The sequence below is a fragment of the Macrobrachium nipponense genome, chromosome 9 (genome assembly GCF_015104395.2).
Source record: "Macrobrachium nipponense isolate FS-2020 chromosome 9, ASM1510439v2, whole genome shotgun sequence".
Lineage (NCBI taxonomy): Eukaryota > Metazoa > Arthropoda > Malacostraca > Decapoda > Palaemonidae > Macrobrachium > Macrobrachium nipponense.
In genome coordinates this window covers 58,537,597-58,554,540 of record NC_061110.1, presented here as the reverse complement: position 1 = coordinate 58,554,540, position 16,944 = coordinate 58,537,597, and the positions used below count along the sequence as shown (strand labels likewise).

Here is a 16,944-nt window from a genome sequence, read left to right as displayed (position 1 = left end):
TGTTTATTTATTTATTTATTTAATTTTTTTTAGATGACCGTGTCTATTCGTTTGTGGAAAAACTATAATTATGTAAATAAAATTGAACAGTGGTTTATTACAATTACGTATATGAGACGCATTACCTCACCCTCTCTCTCTCTCTCTCTCTCTCTCTCTCCTCTCTCTCTCTCTCGCCATCACTGCAGTAACTTAATTTGTGTCTTGCTGTGTTGTTAGCTAAAACTAAATTCGAATTCCATTAATGAAGGAGTGTTTGTTTCTAAATATTTGGTCGAACCCTCTGGAACCAAGAGGATCACACGTGAACATTCCCTGGCGTGAGAGACCGATACATTTCATTCAAGATCACTTCTTTTCCTTTATTTAAAAGATGGATGATTCATGACACGGCATAAAGCGACATCGGTGCTGTTGGTTTGGTTTCGATAAGTTCGTTAAGGAATAAAAATGAAAATGTCTTCATTCTTCAGCGCTCCATAATTACAACTTTGGCTGTTAAATTGTCTTTGATGTAGGTCTGTTGTTTTCTATTTGCTTCGTCCCTTTAAGATACATGCATATATATATGTGCACACAAGCATACATTCATACATACATATATTGCTGCATAGTGTTTGAATTATAACGCTAATGAAAGAGTATAGTATGTTGATGAGGACTTTTGAGGTTCGAGGCGAGGATCACTAAATAAAGCAAGGTATCTGAGCCCCGACGTTTTCAAAAACCCTAAACAGGAATCAATCACCATTTGATAATTGGAGGCTTCAATGCCTCTCCTTTGTTCTCCAATTACTCTTTGTTGTGAACATCAAAATATTTGCATGTTGGGGCATATGACTTAGTACAAAATTGGTCAATTTCTTCAGTCACTTTAGATGAGGTAGAGAAAACTGAGCACTTTAAATTTCAGTGGCTATCACCTGTGAGATTAACATTTACCCAAAAACGTTATATTTTGACCCTAATCCATATCATAACCCCACGCATGTTACTGTGCTCGCTTTCTCTTTGGTAGACTCTCTTGTTGAGATTGCCTTTTTTTTTCAAGCACTAAAGGCATTCCGATTATTAACTATATTTCTCTCTCAGTCTTGACAAATGTAATTTTACTCTCAATGAAAGAATTTTCCCAGAAATAAATATAGATTATAACTGCAGATTCCAAGATCAAAACAATAAGAAGAAATATTCATAAGATTTCATAATGCTTTCCAAAAATAACTCATCAATTATTATAAAGGGAGACGGGAAAATCACTAGCAAAGCTCCATATGAGACGAAAATCCGACAAACATACAACTGACGTTAGTGAATGAGTTGAAGGGAGTCATTATGAAAAGTAAATGAATCGTGGAGATACAAAGGAATTAATAAACTCGAGTAGTGTCAATTCTATATTCATTTTCTCAAGCAAAACACTAAGGTAAAGTCCACAACACCCTAGTAACGTGAGTAGCATATTCAAATAAAGAAAATCGAACCGTTACAGGACTGAAGATAATGACTGCAACAATCAAATAATCCAAACTAAAGCTCGTTCTCGATTGAAATCTACTATTAGAGCTTATGGTGATGTGATTTGACGAGGAGCAATAATTGCATTTTAATTGAAGTACCACTCCTAGCATCCGGAGACGTTTCTCTTTCTCACACCTGACTAATACTATTTGACGTGATCGTGACATGGCCAGTATTCTGTCATCAGGATTCATGAGTTGTGCCAGAAGTCCGATGGTGGAGGTGAGGGCGCTGGGCAAGTTCAGTTAAGTGTCTCTTCAGGCGTCTTTTCCTTTAGCTTCTCGCGTACGTATTGGCGGTCACACTGACAGTGGCTTGTTTGTGATAGGAAATAACAACCTCGAGAGAGAAATGCAGATATTGTTGATACTGTAATAACACGAAAACAATAACTAACAGGAGAGACAGTGGGCCTGAATATTAGTAATTGCCTTTATTATGAGGCAGTTTCCCTTCATTCTGCACTAAAGATCTTTGGTTGAGCAGGCAATTCTGTGCAAACGATATGGGTCAGTTACATTTCTGTTGACCATCCAGGTCATAAAAGTACCCTTGTTGCTGGAAGGTATCTGTGGTAGAGTGAAATAGAGGTGAACTTGGCAGAGTATCCACTTGTCAACTTGTAGACAGTTCAAGATTTCCCATTTTTCCCATAACCAATCTTTGGTCCAAGGGAGGCAGAGCTGCCACTCAGGGTTATTGTTGTGACGAGGAATTCCAGACGAAAATATAAAACACCAAAAGGGAAAGATTTCGACTCTTAATCGAATAAAGAGAACTTAATATAATTAAGACTGAGCCACTGTTAGTAACTACCCAGTCTGCATTCCCGCTCTGACTTCTCTCGAAATCAGGGACTTGAACTTTAACCCAGTGTTACAAAATTTGATAAACCTGGTCAAGTAAAAGTCACGTAAATGACTGCTTTATTAAAAAGATTCAGCACATATCCAGAACTTCATTTCGAATACAACCTCATTGAGGCTGATTTTAGAACCTCATTGAGGCTGACTTTTGAACCTCATTGAGGCTGACTTTTGAACCTCATTGAGGCTGACTTTTGAACCTCATTGAGGCTGACTTTTGAACCTCACTGAGGCTGACTTTTGAACCTTATTGAGGCTGACTTTTGAACCTCATTGAGGCTGACTTTTGAACCTCATTGAGGCTGACTTTTGAACCTCATTGAGGCTGACTTTTGAACCTCACTGAGGCTGACTTTTGAACCTTATTGAGGCTGACTTTTGAACCTCATTGAGGCTGACTTTTGAAGCAGCACTTTGACTAGGAAGTTGTAAAAGGAGGAAGATGTTATGTATATACTATATATTTACATATGTGTGTGTGTGAGTGTGTATGTCTGTGTGCGCGTGTGTATACTATACCATCATAAGGATCACATGACTAAATGTGCTGCAAGAGCCAGAAGAAAACATTAAACGTTGACAGGCAGAAGTACTAAGAGCTTTCGTACATTTAATGTCACTTCTTCAGGATACAATACAAAATGAGACACAACTGTAAGTCGTACAAAAAGTAAGAATGAACAGATAAGAGAAAAAAACAAAAGGAATGAGCAACAGCCCAAAACACAGCAAATAAGCAAACAAGTCCACAGTCTAAGAAACTGCACTTACATTAAAATTCGTCCTGAAAACAAAACGGGTAAAAAGACGGTTAAATGATTTTGAACTGCAGGTCTTGCCTTTTGTAATCCAACCATCCAGTTTATAAATTATAAAGGATTGCTGCTTTAAAAATACAATCTATCTTTAGTCTTTAATATTTCTTTTAACCGTGTCATTGCAAAGAATTAACTCCCTGGCATTTTTTCCGGTGAATGGAATGATGACAATTATTCTGACGCTAAAAAAAGAGCAGTGGACGTATTTTCCACGCGAACACAATATTTACGTTACTTCATTCTGGCTGTCCGCTTTTTACCACTTTGTGCGATATATTTCTTAACACAGTCTTTACATGGGGAAGTATATACATTTATGTATATTCCTATATATACATACTAACATACACACACACATATATATATATAAATATATATATATATTATATATATTATATATATATATATATATATATATATATATATATATATACCTATATGTATATTCTCTACAGACGACCACACATTCACAAACACGCACATACCTACATATTACACACACACACATTATATATATATTATATTATATATATATATCATATACTATATATATATATATATACATTATATATATATTATATATATATATATATATGTAAAGGACCGCACTCCGTCCTGCAGGATCTTAAAGGGAAAAAATGAAATGGGACTGGAATGACTGACAGCAGCTGGGACAAACAAAGGAGGAGAAGGAGCGGAGCAAAATCACAGAAATTGCCTTAATATTAGTTTATTTATAAAACTTAATTTTACATTTATATAGTTGAGTCCGGGTTTAGTAAGTAAAGCAATTTACTTAACATTAACATAATCAGAGTCAGTCCAATGAATTTAAAATACAAATATAGCCAAGTAGTTAATTAACAAAAACTCGTAAAGTCAAAATATTAACTGGAGACAAAATTAACTATAAATTAAAAAACACTTTAGTTGTATCAAACTAATTCCCACGCAGCATAAACCATTGAATAAATAACAGGCAGCATAAATAATCAACATACATAATAAATGAGCAAATAATATAATCATAGCAAACAGGCAGTATGAATACTAAACAGGCAGCATACCAATTATACAATAATAAATCAGTAGCAAAAATAAAACTCACACAGCACCAAAATAATGTAAATCCAGGTAGCATTACACAGTACATAAAAACTGTAAACAATCTCCATAGAGATAACCAGACAGACCCAGCTGTCAAAAAAGAGAATGGACACAGACAGACTATCTCCGCTAAACACCGAAGCAGCAACCAACTGCTAACTGGAACAACACATCCATCACATAGGCAATTACGGCCGAATCGTCTGCTGCCAAACTGGAACAAATCCGTCCCACAGATGACCATGGTCTGAACATCTAACCATCCTCCTGCTACCAAAGCCAACAGGTAAGGTATACCCGATGCAAACGCCTCCATACTGCTATGCTGCTGAGGACCTGACTCGCTGCCATACTAAACCCGACTGTCGACTTTCAAGTTAAGACGACAGACGTAAACTTCCCCCAAAGAAACACAAGAACAAGTAAGGAGGCAACAACCCACCATGGGCAAATGATTGTTCAACAACTGAACGATACATCACAATATATATATATATATATATATATATATATATATATATATATATATGTATATATATGGTAATATGGTGTGTGTGGTGATGGTGTGATATATATATATATATATATATATATATATGTGTGTGTTTGTGTGTGTGTGTATGTAGTGTAATGTATATACATATATTCACACATATATTAATGTTTATATACATTTACGTATTCTGCGCACAAACGTATATATATATATATATATATATATATATATATATATATATATATATATATATATAAATATATATACTTATACATACATATATATGTGTGTGCGTATAGGAAAAGAGAGATTCATAGATAGAGAAATAAAGATTTTGTTTCTTTACCAAACGTTTGTCTCTTGTCAGAGTGAGTCAGTCGCGGCAGAATGTTGTTGGGTGATTTTACGTTATGATACTCCTGTATGTCATCGTCTCTCTTGTGCTTTCAAAATTTTTATTTCGATTTGTTTTAACTTTTCCCAATGTACTTTACGCTACTGTTTTTCCTAAGGTTTTCTTTATTAATTTAGCTGTCGTTGCTTAGTAATCAGTAAAGACACTCCAAGTTAACCAGTTGTAGACTAGAGACATTGTGCTTCAATTTTTCGCTTCATGAACATTTGCACTGGTAACATTTGAGTAATGTTACCAGTGTTACTATGGATGGCTGTAAATCACCGTTTTATCACTGAACAATCGCAATATCTCCGATTTTGCAACTCCCCTGACACCTGCTTTGCTCTTTGGAAGGCAATGGCGAAATCTTCGCTCTGATGCTCAGCGGCATTTCCCAGTTCACAGTCACCTGCCATCTCTGTCTAGACCCTTTCGTTCTGCCTGGTCTCGTTCTTTGCTTAATTCTGTGAGGTTCCATATGAATTGAACTCAATATAGAATTTAAGCCAAAATCTATATAAAAGGTTTGAAAGGTTTAAGAGGAGGAAAACCTCCCAGTTGCACTATGAATCAATTGTTAGGAGAGGGTGCAAAGTTAGATGGAAGAAATAGAATATGAAAGGAGATAAAGGGGTTGCAGCTAAGGTCTGAAGGCACGCTGCAAAGAACCTTAAGTAATGCCTGCAGTGCAGAGACTGAGGTGCACTGACGGCAATGCTCTCCTACGGAGAGAAGATTCCGTATGGCTCGTCAATACCCTGCCGCAGCATATGAAAAGATGATTAAATTAAACCTCTGGCTGTCTATTGCGTCAGTGCCTTGATTCCCTGTTGACGCCTCTCTTTCGATGTCTCCCGTAACAGCGAACTTTCTCATTAACAAACGAAGAGAATTTCCGGCCAAAGACTGCGGTCGGAAATAAGCTCTGAAGAGTCTGGAAGTGAAACAAGACCATTTGCACTTTCAGATGCAAATTTGCAACGAGCGCTTTTTAAAGGATCATTTCTGGTACCTTAATGACAAACATTCTTGTGCTGTCAACAAAAGCGTTCACACACAAACACACACACACGACAAACAAGGGCAATTGAAGGCATATATAGTATGCATGTCGATTGCATATTTGTACGCACGCGAAAGGTATGGGCGACCATTATTCCGGAGGCTCCTCCGAGTTTTCTTCCAAGTTTGTTCCCTCAGCAGACGACCGCTGCAGATTCCGTTGAAGAGCTCTTGATGTTCGGTGTCTGCTGCCTATCACCACTTGAACGTTGGACTTGAATCAAAAACCAGGAAACAAAGAGACTCTAGTTTGTCCTTTTTCGTTGTTGAAAATGTTCATGCAGTTCAGTTTGCATAAGCAGAGGAGATAACAGAAATGCGAGTGATCGAGTCATTAAGGGTGAGTATAAACTAAGATTTTCAAAATGTATTCTATCACAGTCCTGTCAATGCTGATACTTCATTGACTGATAAATCTGTGTGTATTTTGGTAATTGTTCGGCGCCGATGACATTGCAGTTTGACCCCAGATCAATTTTAATCAATCAATCAATGTATTAAATGTATTTAGAATGTAAAGATTACTGTAATATACAGTGAAACATTTTTTTCGCCTACTCGCCTGTCCCTCTCTTTCTTTGTTAGTCATCCTGCGGAGGCGCCCTTCTCTCTCTCTCTCTCTCTCTCTCTCTCTCTCTCTCTCTCTCTCTCTCTCTCTCTCCTTCCTTACTAAGTGACACCAGAAAATTAGGCAGTCAGTCAGGGTCAGTCTGTTGGGGAGTGTGAACGCTCAGTGTGCCTCTGCGTCTTGGTTGTTTCAGAGTTCCGACTCTCTCTCTCTCTCTCTCTCTCTCACACACAAACATTAGACTATATATATATATATATATAATATATATATATATATATATATATAATATATATATATATATACACACACATATAAATATATATATATATATATATATATATATACATATATATATATATATATAAACATATATATATATATATATATATATATATATATATATATATATATATATATATATGATATATATATTTATATATATATATATATATATATATATATATATATATATATATATATATATATAATAGCAGCCTTTCCGTAGTTAACTATACTCTATTTTAAGAATAACGTGGAAACTAATTATATTCGGAGTAACCATTATAGCAATGCAGTGCACATCACAGCAAGGCCAAGGCCTTCATTCCACATCGCGGGTGGAACTGACAAAATGAGGAGAACTGAAAAACTTCCGTCCATCAGAAAACGTAGCGTCAGAGAACAAACAAACGAGCGAGCGATTCCCTCACTTCTCGCGGCTGCAGACCCTTTGATGACGACGACTTATTCGCAGTTCTGGATAAATAGTAGCTTCTACATCATTATCCCAACTATGGAGAAGAAAGGCTTCCTCAATTGTTTAACTGCATCCGACTCTGAACTTGAGTCTGGTGTAAGTTGCTGCTGAATGCTACACCACCACAGAAGTGAAACACTTGTAAACCTGCGATAAAAAAAAAAATTTAGAGTTCATTTGCATGATTTTATTAGTTATATTTAAAGAAATAAGAAAAAAAGAACGGCGCCAATATACCGCGTGCTTCTTGCTCCAAAGGGTCCGTCCCCCTCTCATTCCTGGTGAGAGGCCAACCAACTCCCTCGTGCGATGACTGTCGCGGTCTACGCTACTCCGTGTTCCGTGCTACAAAATGATTACGTAGAATCTTTTATTACCAGTGTGAGCAGTACGCATTGTATTATAGCAAATATTGCATTATGGTCAATCAAAGTTCCCGAGCCTCACTTCTAACACGCACTTCTTTCTCGCTCGTCGACGTCAGAATAACGAAAGAGGGTCCAAAATAGATTCGCGTTTGCAAGGTCAGTGATTCGCCGGCCTGCCACCCAGTACGCGACCAAAATAAGAATGGCATCGATGTCAGCTGAGGCCAAGAGAAAGGGTATAAGGCTAGCAATCGCATCCTTAATGGCACAGTGGCGACTTATATCCTTTAATCATCTCTAAAGAAGCCATGATCCTTTTTACTTAACATCTCAATGCCCAATAATTATCAGATAAGGAAGGCAATTGAATATCTTCACCTTCGAAAGGCAACCCATTATTTTCATATTAAGATATTTTTCAGAAAATCATAAATAATGAATGACTCACAGCCATTATATGAATATCATTTATTGAAACATAACCAGTTTCTATACGAGGAATCTAGACTGGTTTGCTGGTGATTTAGAAATACATAATTTTGTTTTCTATTATTTTAGCAACTCACGTGGCCAAACACAAACATATTCAGCTCAACTGTTTATTTCGCTCTCTCCCACTTCATAGTTCTGAGATTTCAGTGAGGAATGCCCTTAGATGACTGAGAATAAAAGTGATTATTAACTGGAAAAGCTGTTCGGACTTTCCCCAAACCACCGTCAGGTTCTCAATGTTGGCGAGGCTCCTTGTGGCCAACCCAGGACTCCCCTTCCGTACAACAGGGGACGGCCATTCCCATTGCTGTAGGAACCTTCCAAAGAGTAACAGGTATCTGTTGGCCCTGTAAACGCAAGGAAATTTTAGTGTTCGTCCCTTATCTGAACGAGCCTTCGTCGCCTCGCACGTAACGGCTGACGAACTGGAAGCAATGGTTCAAGTTTCGGTCAGACCAGATGTCTTTTGTCAGATCTACTCTTTATAAACTGTCAAACCTTTTCCTTGGTACGGATTTGTCTTGGTCCTAAGTGGAGTTGTGATGATTATATGCAAATAATTGGGATATGCCGACTATAGACTTTAGGACATATCAGTTTATCAGTTTTCCCCGCTAAGGACTTCAATCTCTCATATGAAATTAATTTTCGTACAAGTAATATATATATATATATATATATATATATATATATATATATATATATATATATAGATATATCTACTATATATATATATATATATATATATATATATATATATATATATATATATATATATATATATATATATATATATATATATATATATATATATACTATATATATATATATATATATATATTTATATATATATTATAGTCTTTATATTCGGGTTATTGCACAACAGTTCCACTTAGGACCAAGACAAATCCGTACCAAGGAAACCTTACTACGAAGAAAAGGTTTGACAGTTTATAAAGAGTAGATCTGACAAAAGACATCTTGTCTGTCCGAAACTTTCACTATTGCTTTCAGTTCGTCAGCCGTTACGTGCGAGGCGACGAAGGCTCCTTCAGGTAAGAAACGAACACTAAAATTTCCTGTCTCTCTTTGGAAGGTTCCTACAGCAATCGCAATGGCCGTTCCCTGTTGTACGGAACGGGAGCCCTGGATTTTGGCCACAAGGAGCCTCGCGACCATTGAGAACCTGACGGTGGTTTGGGGAAAGTCTGAACAGCTTTTTCCAGTTAATAATCACTTTTATTCTGTCATCTATGGACATGAACACGTTCCTCACTGAACGTGTTCTTCATGTCCATAGAAATCCTTGAACTGTGAAGTGGAAGGGAGACGATAAATTCGTATATATATATATATATATATATATATATATATATATATATATATATATATATATAGTATATATATATATATATATATACGCATACACAAACGCGCGCACACACACACACACATACAAACACACACACCACACACACACACACACATATATATATATATATATATATATATATATATATATATATATATATATATATATATATATAAATAGGTGTCTGTAGTTTTCCACCATACCTTGTAATGTTATTATTATTATTAATATTATCATTATTATTATATTTATAACTTCTCTATTCCAGTCCCTCTACGAAAGAACATTAAGGGTAAAATATGCATAACAAACGTGTCAAACTGAAAGGCCCAATGAGGACTTTTGAAAATCAGAGATTATTCTCAAGGTTAGATAAAAAAAGAGAGAATGTTGGTTCACTGTGAAAGAAATGAAAAAGAAATGAAAAATGACAGGAAACGGTTGAGGAACTCTCCTCCCCCTCCCGCGAAGAAACCGGCTGTGTCTCTGGTGTACTGAGAAAAAACGTGCTGATCCTGGAACGTTGCTTGTGTCGTATGTTGCTGGAAACTAACACACCATAGAGACGTTTGAGGAGGTATCGTGAATAGACGAAATAATTTTTTGTCGTTGTATGTCAATACGAAAACTGTGACGGCTATGAATTCTATCTTGCTGTCATTGTGCACACGAAAGTGATGGGAAGGTTTCCTGAACAATGCTATTATTGCATGTGCACCCACTGCAACACTGCAATGTTTTGGGTGAAGATAAGAATCGTGTAAACATGACTCACATTCATCTAGAAGCGGAAAGAAACCAGCGTGTATTCATTGTATCTTATGAAAATATCAGGTATTTGTGTGTAGCTGCTGTCTGGAGAACATATTAAGAACAATTAAGAATACAAGAAGCAGAGGTGAATGGGCCTGACTGTGCATCTGACATTCGAGTATGGTCTGAGAGTCTTGCCGAATCGACGACGTCTCAAATTTATTTGCAAAATTGCCAGGCTGTGAAGGGGTCGTCACTCCTACCAAGGAGCTTCTATAGATACCCTTTATATAAACTATGAAATGACTTTAATAACATGCGCTTGAAGGTGATTTTGTCATACAGTAGAGTGTCATGTAGTACCTGTCTGTGCTTGCGCATGTAAGATTACTCCTAAAGTGCCACAATATGAAGTGCCAATAAACTTGCTTTTTGTTATGAGCGAGGATAAATTCGTGGTGTCAACAGTCCCCCGTTGAATTCAGAACCACGCCTCTCAAACTGTCTAGCGTTGAGCAAAAATCTGTGTAAGGTTCGGTGTTTAAATGTCTAAAGCTAATTTAGTCTAAATCCTTAGTGTATTAAAACTGCCCTCTGTTAACAGAGGAGATATACTATCTATTGGTGTGCTAATCATGACATCCTAAGACAAGGAAAAATCCTCACTGTGATCGTACGATGCCGCATAACAACGGAGCGACAGTAACACTGTTCAGCCTATTTCAAGGAGGGACTTGGGCGTCCAAGTGTCTTCGAAGTTGACTTGTCATGTACCGCAAGTACGTCCTCGACCGACTGGACACCCAGCAGCAGCAGCAGCAGCAGCATCTGCCCTCGCCTCCGGTTGCCAACGCCTTTCCCGACAACCATTTGATCGTGGGTGAGGCTCAGTCCAAGGCTGCCAGAGCTGGGGCACTCCACAGGAGGGACTCAGGGGCTCGTGTGGCTGAGTCGGGCACCTGCAGGAGTGACAGAAGTGACTCCGGCATCGAAAGTGAATTTGGAGGCTCTAAAACGTTCAGTGGTCAGAAAAACGATATCAGAGCCTCCTACAGCAAGGGCTCTGCTGGCCAGGACAAAGTTGATTATAAAGTTGAGCTGAAGAGTCACCGTGAGTGGGCACCTTACAAAAAACCCGACAGAGTCAGAAGTGAGCCGGACATTATAACGAATCAGTCTGTGAAAGAGAAAGGGCAGTCAGAAAGCCAATGCAGTTCAGGAACACCGAGCAAGAGCAATGACGCTGCAGATATCATCACTGACCCTCAGAGCGAATCAAGGATTTCGCGCTTCAGCAGTTTCTCCGAGGGATACGTCGAATCACAGGCACAAAAACGGCCCCCTCGCCACATCCGCTACAATTATTCCGAGGTTGACTTGTTCGATGACTTTGTATCCAGAGACAGCACCCCCGAATTCCGGCGGCCCCCGAAAGAGATTACGGTGAGAGATATTGAGCGAGGGATCTCGCAGAGAGTGGCCCTATCTTCCAAACTCGAAAACAAAGACCGTCAATCGCCGTCTCCCGTGCGACTTTTGGATGCTCATGGATGTCATGATGTCAAACAAGAACTGATCGTGGCCAAGCCCATAGCTGAGGCGGCGAAAGGGAAGCCCCAAAGCCCGATGCTCTTCCAGAACCGGCGAAACGATGGCTTCTCCAGAGCGTCCGTCGAGAGTGTTCGTCCGACGCATTTCCCCTCGGGCCTTTCCTACGCCAGTGCCAAAGATGCTGGTAAAGTTCTTCCCGTCAAGGATGTCGGCAAAGGAAAAAGAAGTCATTTGGACGCCCGGAATGAGACGGCCGACCCCAAGAAACTCTCTCCTCGATATTCCAACCATTTGCAAGGCGAGCATCCCTGGCCACAGACTGCTTTCAAGGGGAAACTTTCCGAGGTAAACAGAAAATATTAGTCAAAGGTCGTGGTTAGTTTTGTGATTCCTAAATGTATTTTTTAGTTGATGAATTCTATAGAATTAACTCTTACGTCTGTTACATATACAAATGCGACATGTACACATACATTAATAATTCTGCATTTTGTACTGATGTCGGTACTTCATTGTTTGTTCTACTGTTCCCAATAATAAATATATATCGTCTATCTCCTCCAGTTCCATATGTTCTTATTTTCATCTAATAACAAAAAGGCTGGGTGTTGCAAATCATGTGTCATTGTTACTGCTTTCTTACTCAATCGTTATACAATCTGCTTGAGACCAATCATTGCAACAAATGTTCACCTACCAGTTTGATGTATTGCTGAATATTCAATCATTCTTTAGTATTTTGAAGAAAGAAAATGCGTCTACAACGATTCAATAAGAAACTTGAAGAGCTGAATTTAACCCGTTTATTGTGAACACGAAATTGTCGTCATCACTTCTGACTGATTATATAAGAACTGTGGCTTTCAGTTTCAAGTGATATGATGATTTGCTGGTTGTGAAGGTAAGGATCGTGTTACTGTAGGAGTTGAACACAATAGCCGAACACTGTGTTCGTATTTATTCGACAGTAGCAGAGTACAATCGACTACTCTGGTGGTGAAGAGAAGAGGTCTTCCATATCCGACAACCCTCGATGATCTGCAATTTCTGCTGGAAGGTTCAAACCCAAGTGAAATTTTAATTCGTGAGCTTCAGCATTGCATGTAGCGTGTTTGAAACTGAGATGAATCCCCGACTTAATTTCAAAACAAAACAAGCGCGCATCGGTCCATCCTTCGTGAAATGATCCCTCCTCTGAAGATTTCACGTTAATTGATGTCCCGTTGCTTTCTTGTCTTCTTCCCAATCCTCTCTATTTTTAAATATTGGTGAAGATGGTCATGGCGTGTATGCGCACTGTATTTTCCATATTTTCACTATTATAGGAATGTAAACAAAGCTTTCTGTTCTAAACCTCTTTTTGTAATTATTTTCAAGATGTAAATAAACAAGTCAACAAGAATTCAAAAACTGATCATTTGACGTCATCTTATTTTTGTTCTTACCGAGGTCAATATTCTCTCATGAATGAGAAGCTCTCGCCCAATAGAATTATTTATTCATGGGAAAACAAGAAGCAAAGAAGCGCTCATCAGTGGAATGGAGCTGTGCATTTCAAGATGGAATTAAACATGTAATGCGAAAGCAGGCGACGTTCTGAGGCGTGAAAAGTGCAGTTCATGTTTCGGTCTCTCTGTTTCATGACTTCAGACAGCGTCGTACCTTGACAAAGGTACGACGGGAAAAAACGACTTGACTTTTATGAAACACTAAAACAGAAAAGAGCGTCTAAAGTAAATCTAAGTTATTCAATTTCAGTTTTCGATCATAAAATATCTTTTGAGAAAACTTGTTCTGAATAAGACATTCCTCTTGCTAAAGAGTAAGTTCAATATAGGATAGTTTACACAATACTCTTTTCAAATTTATTTAGAAAAAAGTTACCATCCGTCTCGGAATGAAAATAACAATTGGTTGACGATTGACAGCGCATAGGTAGTGAATTTTGAGTTCAAGTTCATTTTGAACAAAATTTGGCTTTAGAATACATCTAATTTTTTGTCTGATGCGTCACATTTAAAATGTAATTAACTATTCAAGAATTGATTAGAAGTGTAAAGTTAAATTTCAACAGAGGAAGGTTTTTAATGACTGAATTTCACTCTAGCGTGACTTGGCTAAAATACATATTTTCAACATAGCGCTGAACAAGAGAAGCTTTTGTCGTGTTTGACTTAAATAAGCCTTAGTTTTGTTTTAGAGGAATGAACTTCAGTAAATGGAACGATGTTGCTTAAGGAACTTATCTAGAGCAGGAAATGGAGTTTTATTTATATGAGACATTAAATTCAGCGACACTCAGTCTTTCCTATTCTGCAAATGTAGAGAAAGGCAGAATTTGAAAAAGATGTTTCTACGATATTGGCAGCTTTCTTTGAACTTACAAATACTTATAAGGCCTGTTTTCCATAACTTCGTTTTTAACGATCTATCGCTTTTTGTAACCGTATTCTCTGAACGTCAATTCATCACCCGGTTTCATATGGAAAGTAACGAATGTCAGAGCCTTTTGTATTTGCAAAATCTGGTTATAACATAGTCAGATCTTTAGTGAAGTGTCACGGGGGCAACAGTTGATTTGCTTGATTGTCTTAGTGTCTTTGGGCAAACATCTGTCTCGTCAAAAATCTCTATTTTTGATATGATCACGGCAAAAGAGCCGGTTGTTTCGGACTGAGTGAGACAAAAGTGAACGGGAAATGTGAGTAGCAAGGAGTGATTGAGTCCATGGTATCTGGAAGATGTTATGCTATGAAAAGGGTAAGTACCTACTGGAGCGTCCGGAATACTATCTGGAAACGGTCCCACCACAACCGCCCCCCCCCCCCCCCCCCCACAAAAAAAAAAAAACTGCAGATGTGTCCATTTGAGAGTTGAATGGATGAGACTGACTGTGGCAGGAATACAATTTGTATTTGTGAATGTGTATTATGGTCCCTAAATAACAGAAAACAAAGATATCGTTAACAGAGTCTGAATCTATGACTGACCGGGTTTGAGAAACATGAAGTGATTGCACCAAGTCAGTGATTCTTAAACTATGGGGCGCAAGCAGGGTTGCTGGTTGGGGACTTATTCTTTTAATTTGTGATGTTAATTACAAAATTGCCCAAAACATTGCCACTGTTTCCATATGTTTTCTAATTACTTTCTCACATCAACCAAAAATTCAAACGGTGAGTTAATTTTCATTTCAAATCTTGATTATGAAATGTCTTTTATTGTTAGACAACTTATTGTTTATAGTTTATAACTGTCAAAATTTCATGGGTATCGGGGCTTGGAATCTATATATAATGCAGAGGGGGGCGCAAGGTAAAACAAGCTTAAGAACCCCTGCACTACGTCGGTAATTTGAATGGAAAGGCAGATGACAGAAAGAGATGAGTTAGTAAGCGTGGAGTTACCCAGTAAAAGAGGATGGAGAGAATCTTCTGGAAATGTTTTAAGAAAGAGGCTTGATTGGTTGAAATACGATGTTCGCTAAGAATATGGAAGGAGAATGCGGAAAGGAAAAACGTTATTGCAAAATAATTTGTTTGATCAGAGTCGAAGTAAGAGCATTTTAATAGATGCAATGGTGACGAGGAGATTGCCTGGAAGCATAGCTATAAATGTAACTGAGGCAAGAGAAAGAAGTGAGTGGTGCATAATATAAGGAAAAAAATGGGCAAATTGTAAACTTGGGTTTGAGACACATAGGTGAGAGGAGCAGACGAAATGTATGTAAGACTCGAGTGCTTGTGGTACAAAAGTGTTAAAAGAAGGAACACAAACAGCAGGAGGTAGGATCAGAAAAAAATATCTGGTGAAGGAAAATGAGAAATCGGAGGTGCAGTTCAATGACAGAATAGAAGTGCCTGTGCAGTTTCATAAGAGGATGAGCAGAGCAGTCCCGACGAAAATGAAGGATGACGAGAATAGGGAGAATGAGTAGGGAAGGTAAAAAATGATTCCATGGAGAGTAAAAAGTTATTTTATAGGGAAGTAAAAGCCGACAGAAAGGATAATGAACCAGTGGATCGCAGAGTAAAAGATGCAAATGGTATTTCTGATGCAGTTTAAATTTATTGCAGTCTTGGTAGATGGACTGAGTGTTTAGAAAAGTTGTTAAATGTCGAAGATAAAGCAAAATCTTAGGCCGATGAAACAAGAGTGAAAATGTTAGTGAAAAGTTTCATGAATTTTGAGGACGTTAGGAAGACAATGTAAAGGCTGAAGGATGGCAAGCTATTAAGAGTCGATGGGATTAAGAATGATATGATGCCAAAAGTTCTTATGGTGTAATTGCCTGGCTGACCCGGCTTAGTAAGATAACTTGATCAGTAACAATAGTAGAGGTAGATATGATAGAAGCAACTGTGAGATTTATTCGGCAAAGTATGCCAGGGGAGGTGTATGGTGGGATTTTGATACAGAAAGTAACACAGGTGACAGAGGGACTGACGGGGGAAACAAGCATAGATTTAGATAGGGAAGGTAGCATGTCGATCAAATGTTTGTCATGAAATAGTTAAGTAAGAAGACGAAAAAGAAGGACAAAAGGAGTTGGTGGCATAAATGAACCTGAAAAGGCTTATGAAAGTTTAGCCAGAAGAAATCTGGAGCATGTTTAGCATTTAGAGATAATCAATCATTGAGAGAGCTGGAAACATTTACAGTTGAAATGAAATGGGCATTACAATAACATGGAAAAGTGACTGGTTTTGGTTTAAAAATAGGGCGAGACCTGTGCCATCTCTCCATAACTGGTCAATATCTTTTTGGATGGAGTGATGTGGCAAGTCGAAGAAAGGAAGGCAGACGTAGACGT

General features: G+C 37.9%; 2 protein-coding genes across 3 annotated transcripts in view; both read left to right on the top strand.

Moving 5' to 3' along the window:
- Positions 1 to 16,944, top strand: part of LOC135218502 (protein white-like) — a 147,961-nt gene that overhangs the window by 59,478 nt on the left and 71,539 nt on the right. The gene's annotated exons all lie outside the window — the stretch shown is intronic.
- The window catches only part of LOC135218592 (uncharacterized), a 23,913-nt gene continuing 13,933 nt past the window's right edge, over positions 6,965 to 16,944 (top strand). Inside the window, exons 1-2 of one of the 2 annotated variants that reach the window (XM_064255012.1) lie at positions 6,965 to 7,018; positions 10,096 to 12,476. In XM_064255012.1, the coding sequence (XP_064111082.1) occupies positions 11,349 to 12,476 (1,128 nt within the window). In that variant the 5' untranslated portion in view covers positions 6,965 to 7,018; positions 10,096 to 11,348. The remainder of the gene's footprint in view (positions 7,019 to 10,095; positions 12,477 to 16,944) is intronic. The other variant, XM_064255013.1, reaches the window with a different exon arrangement.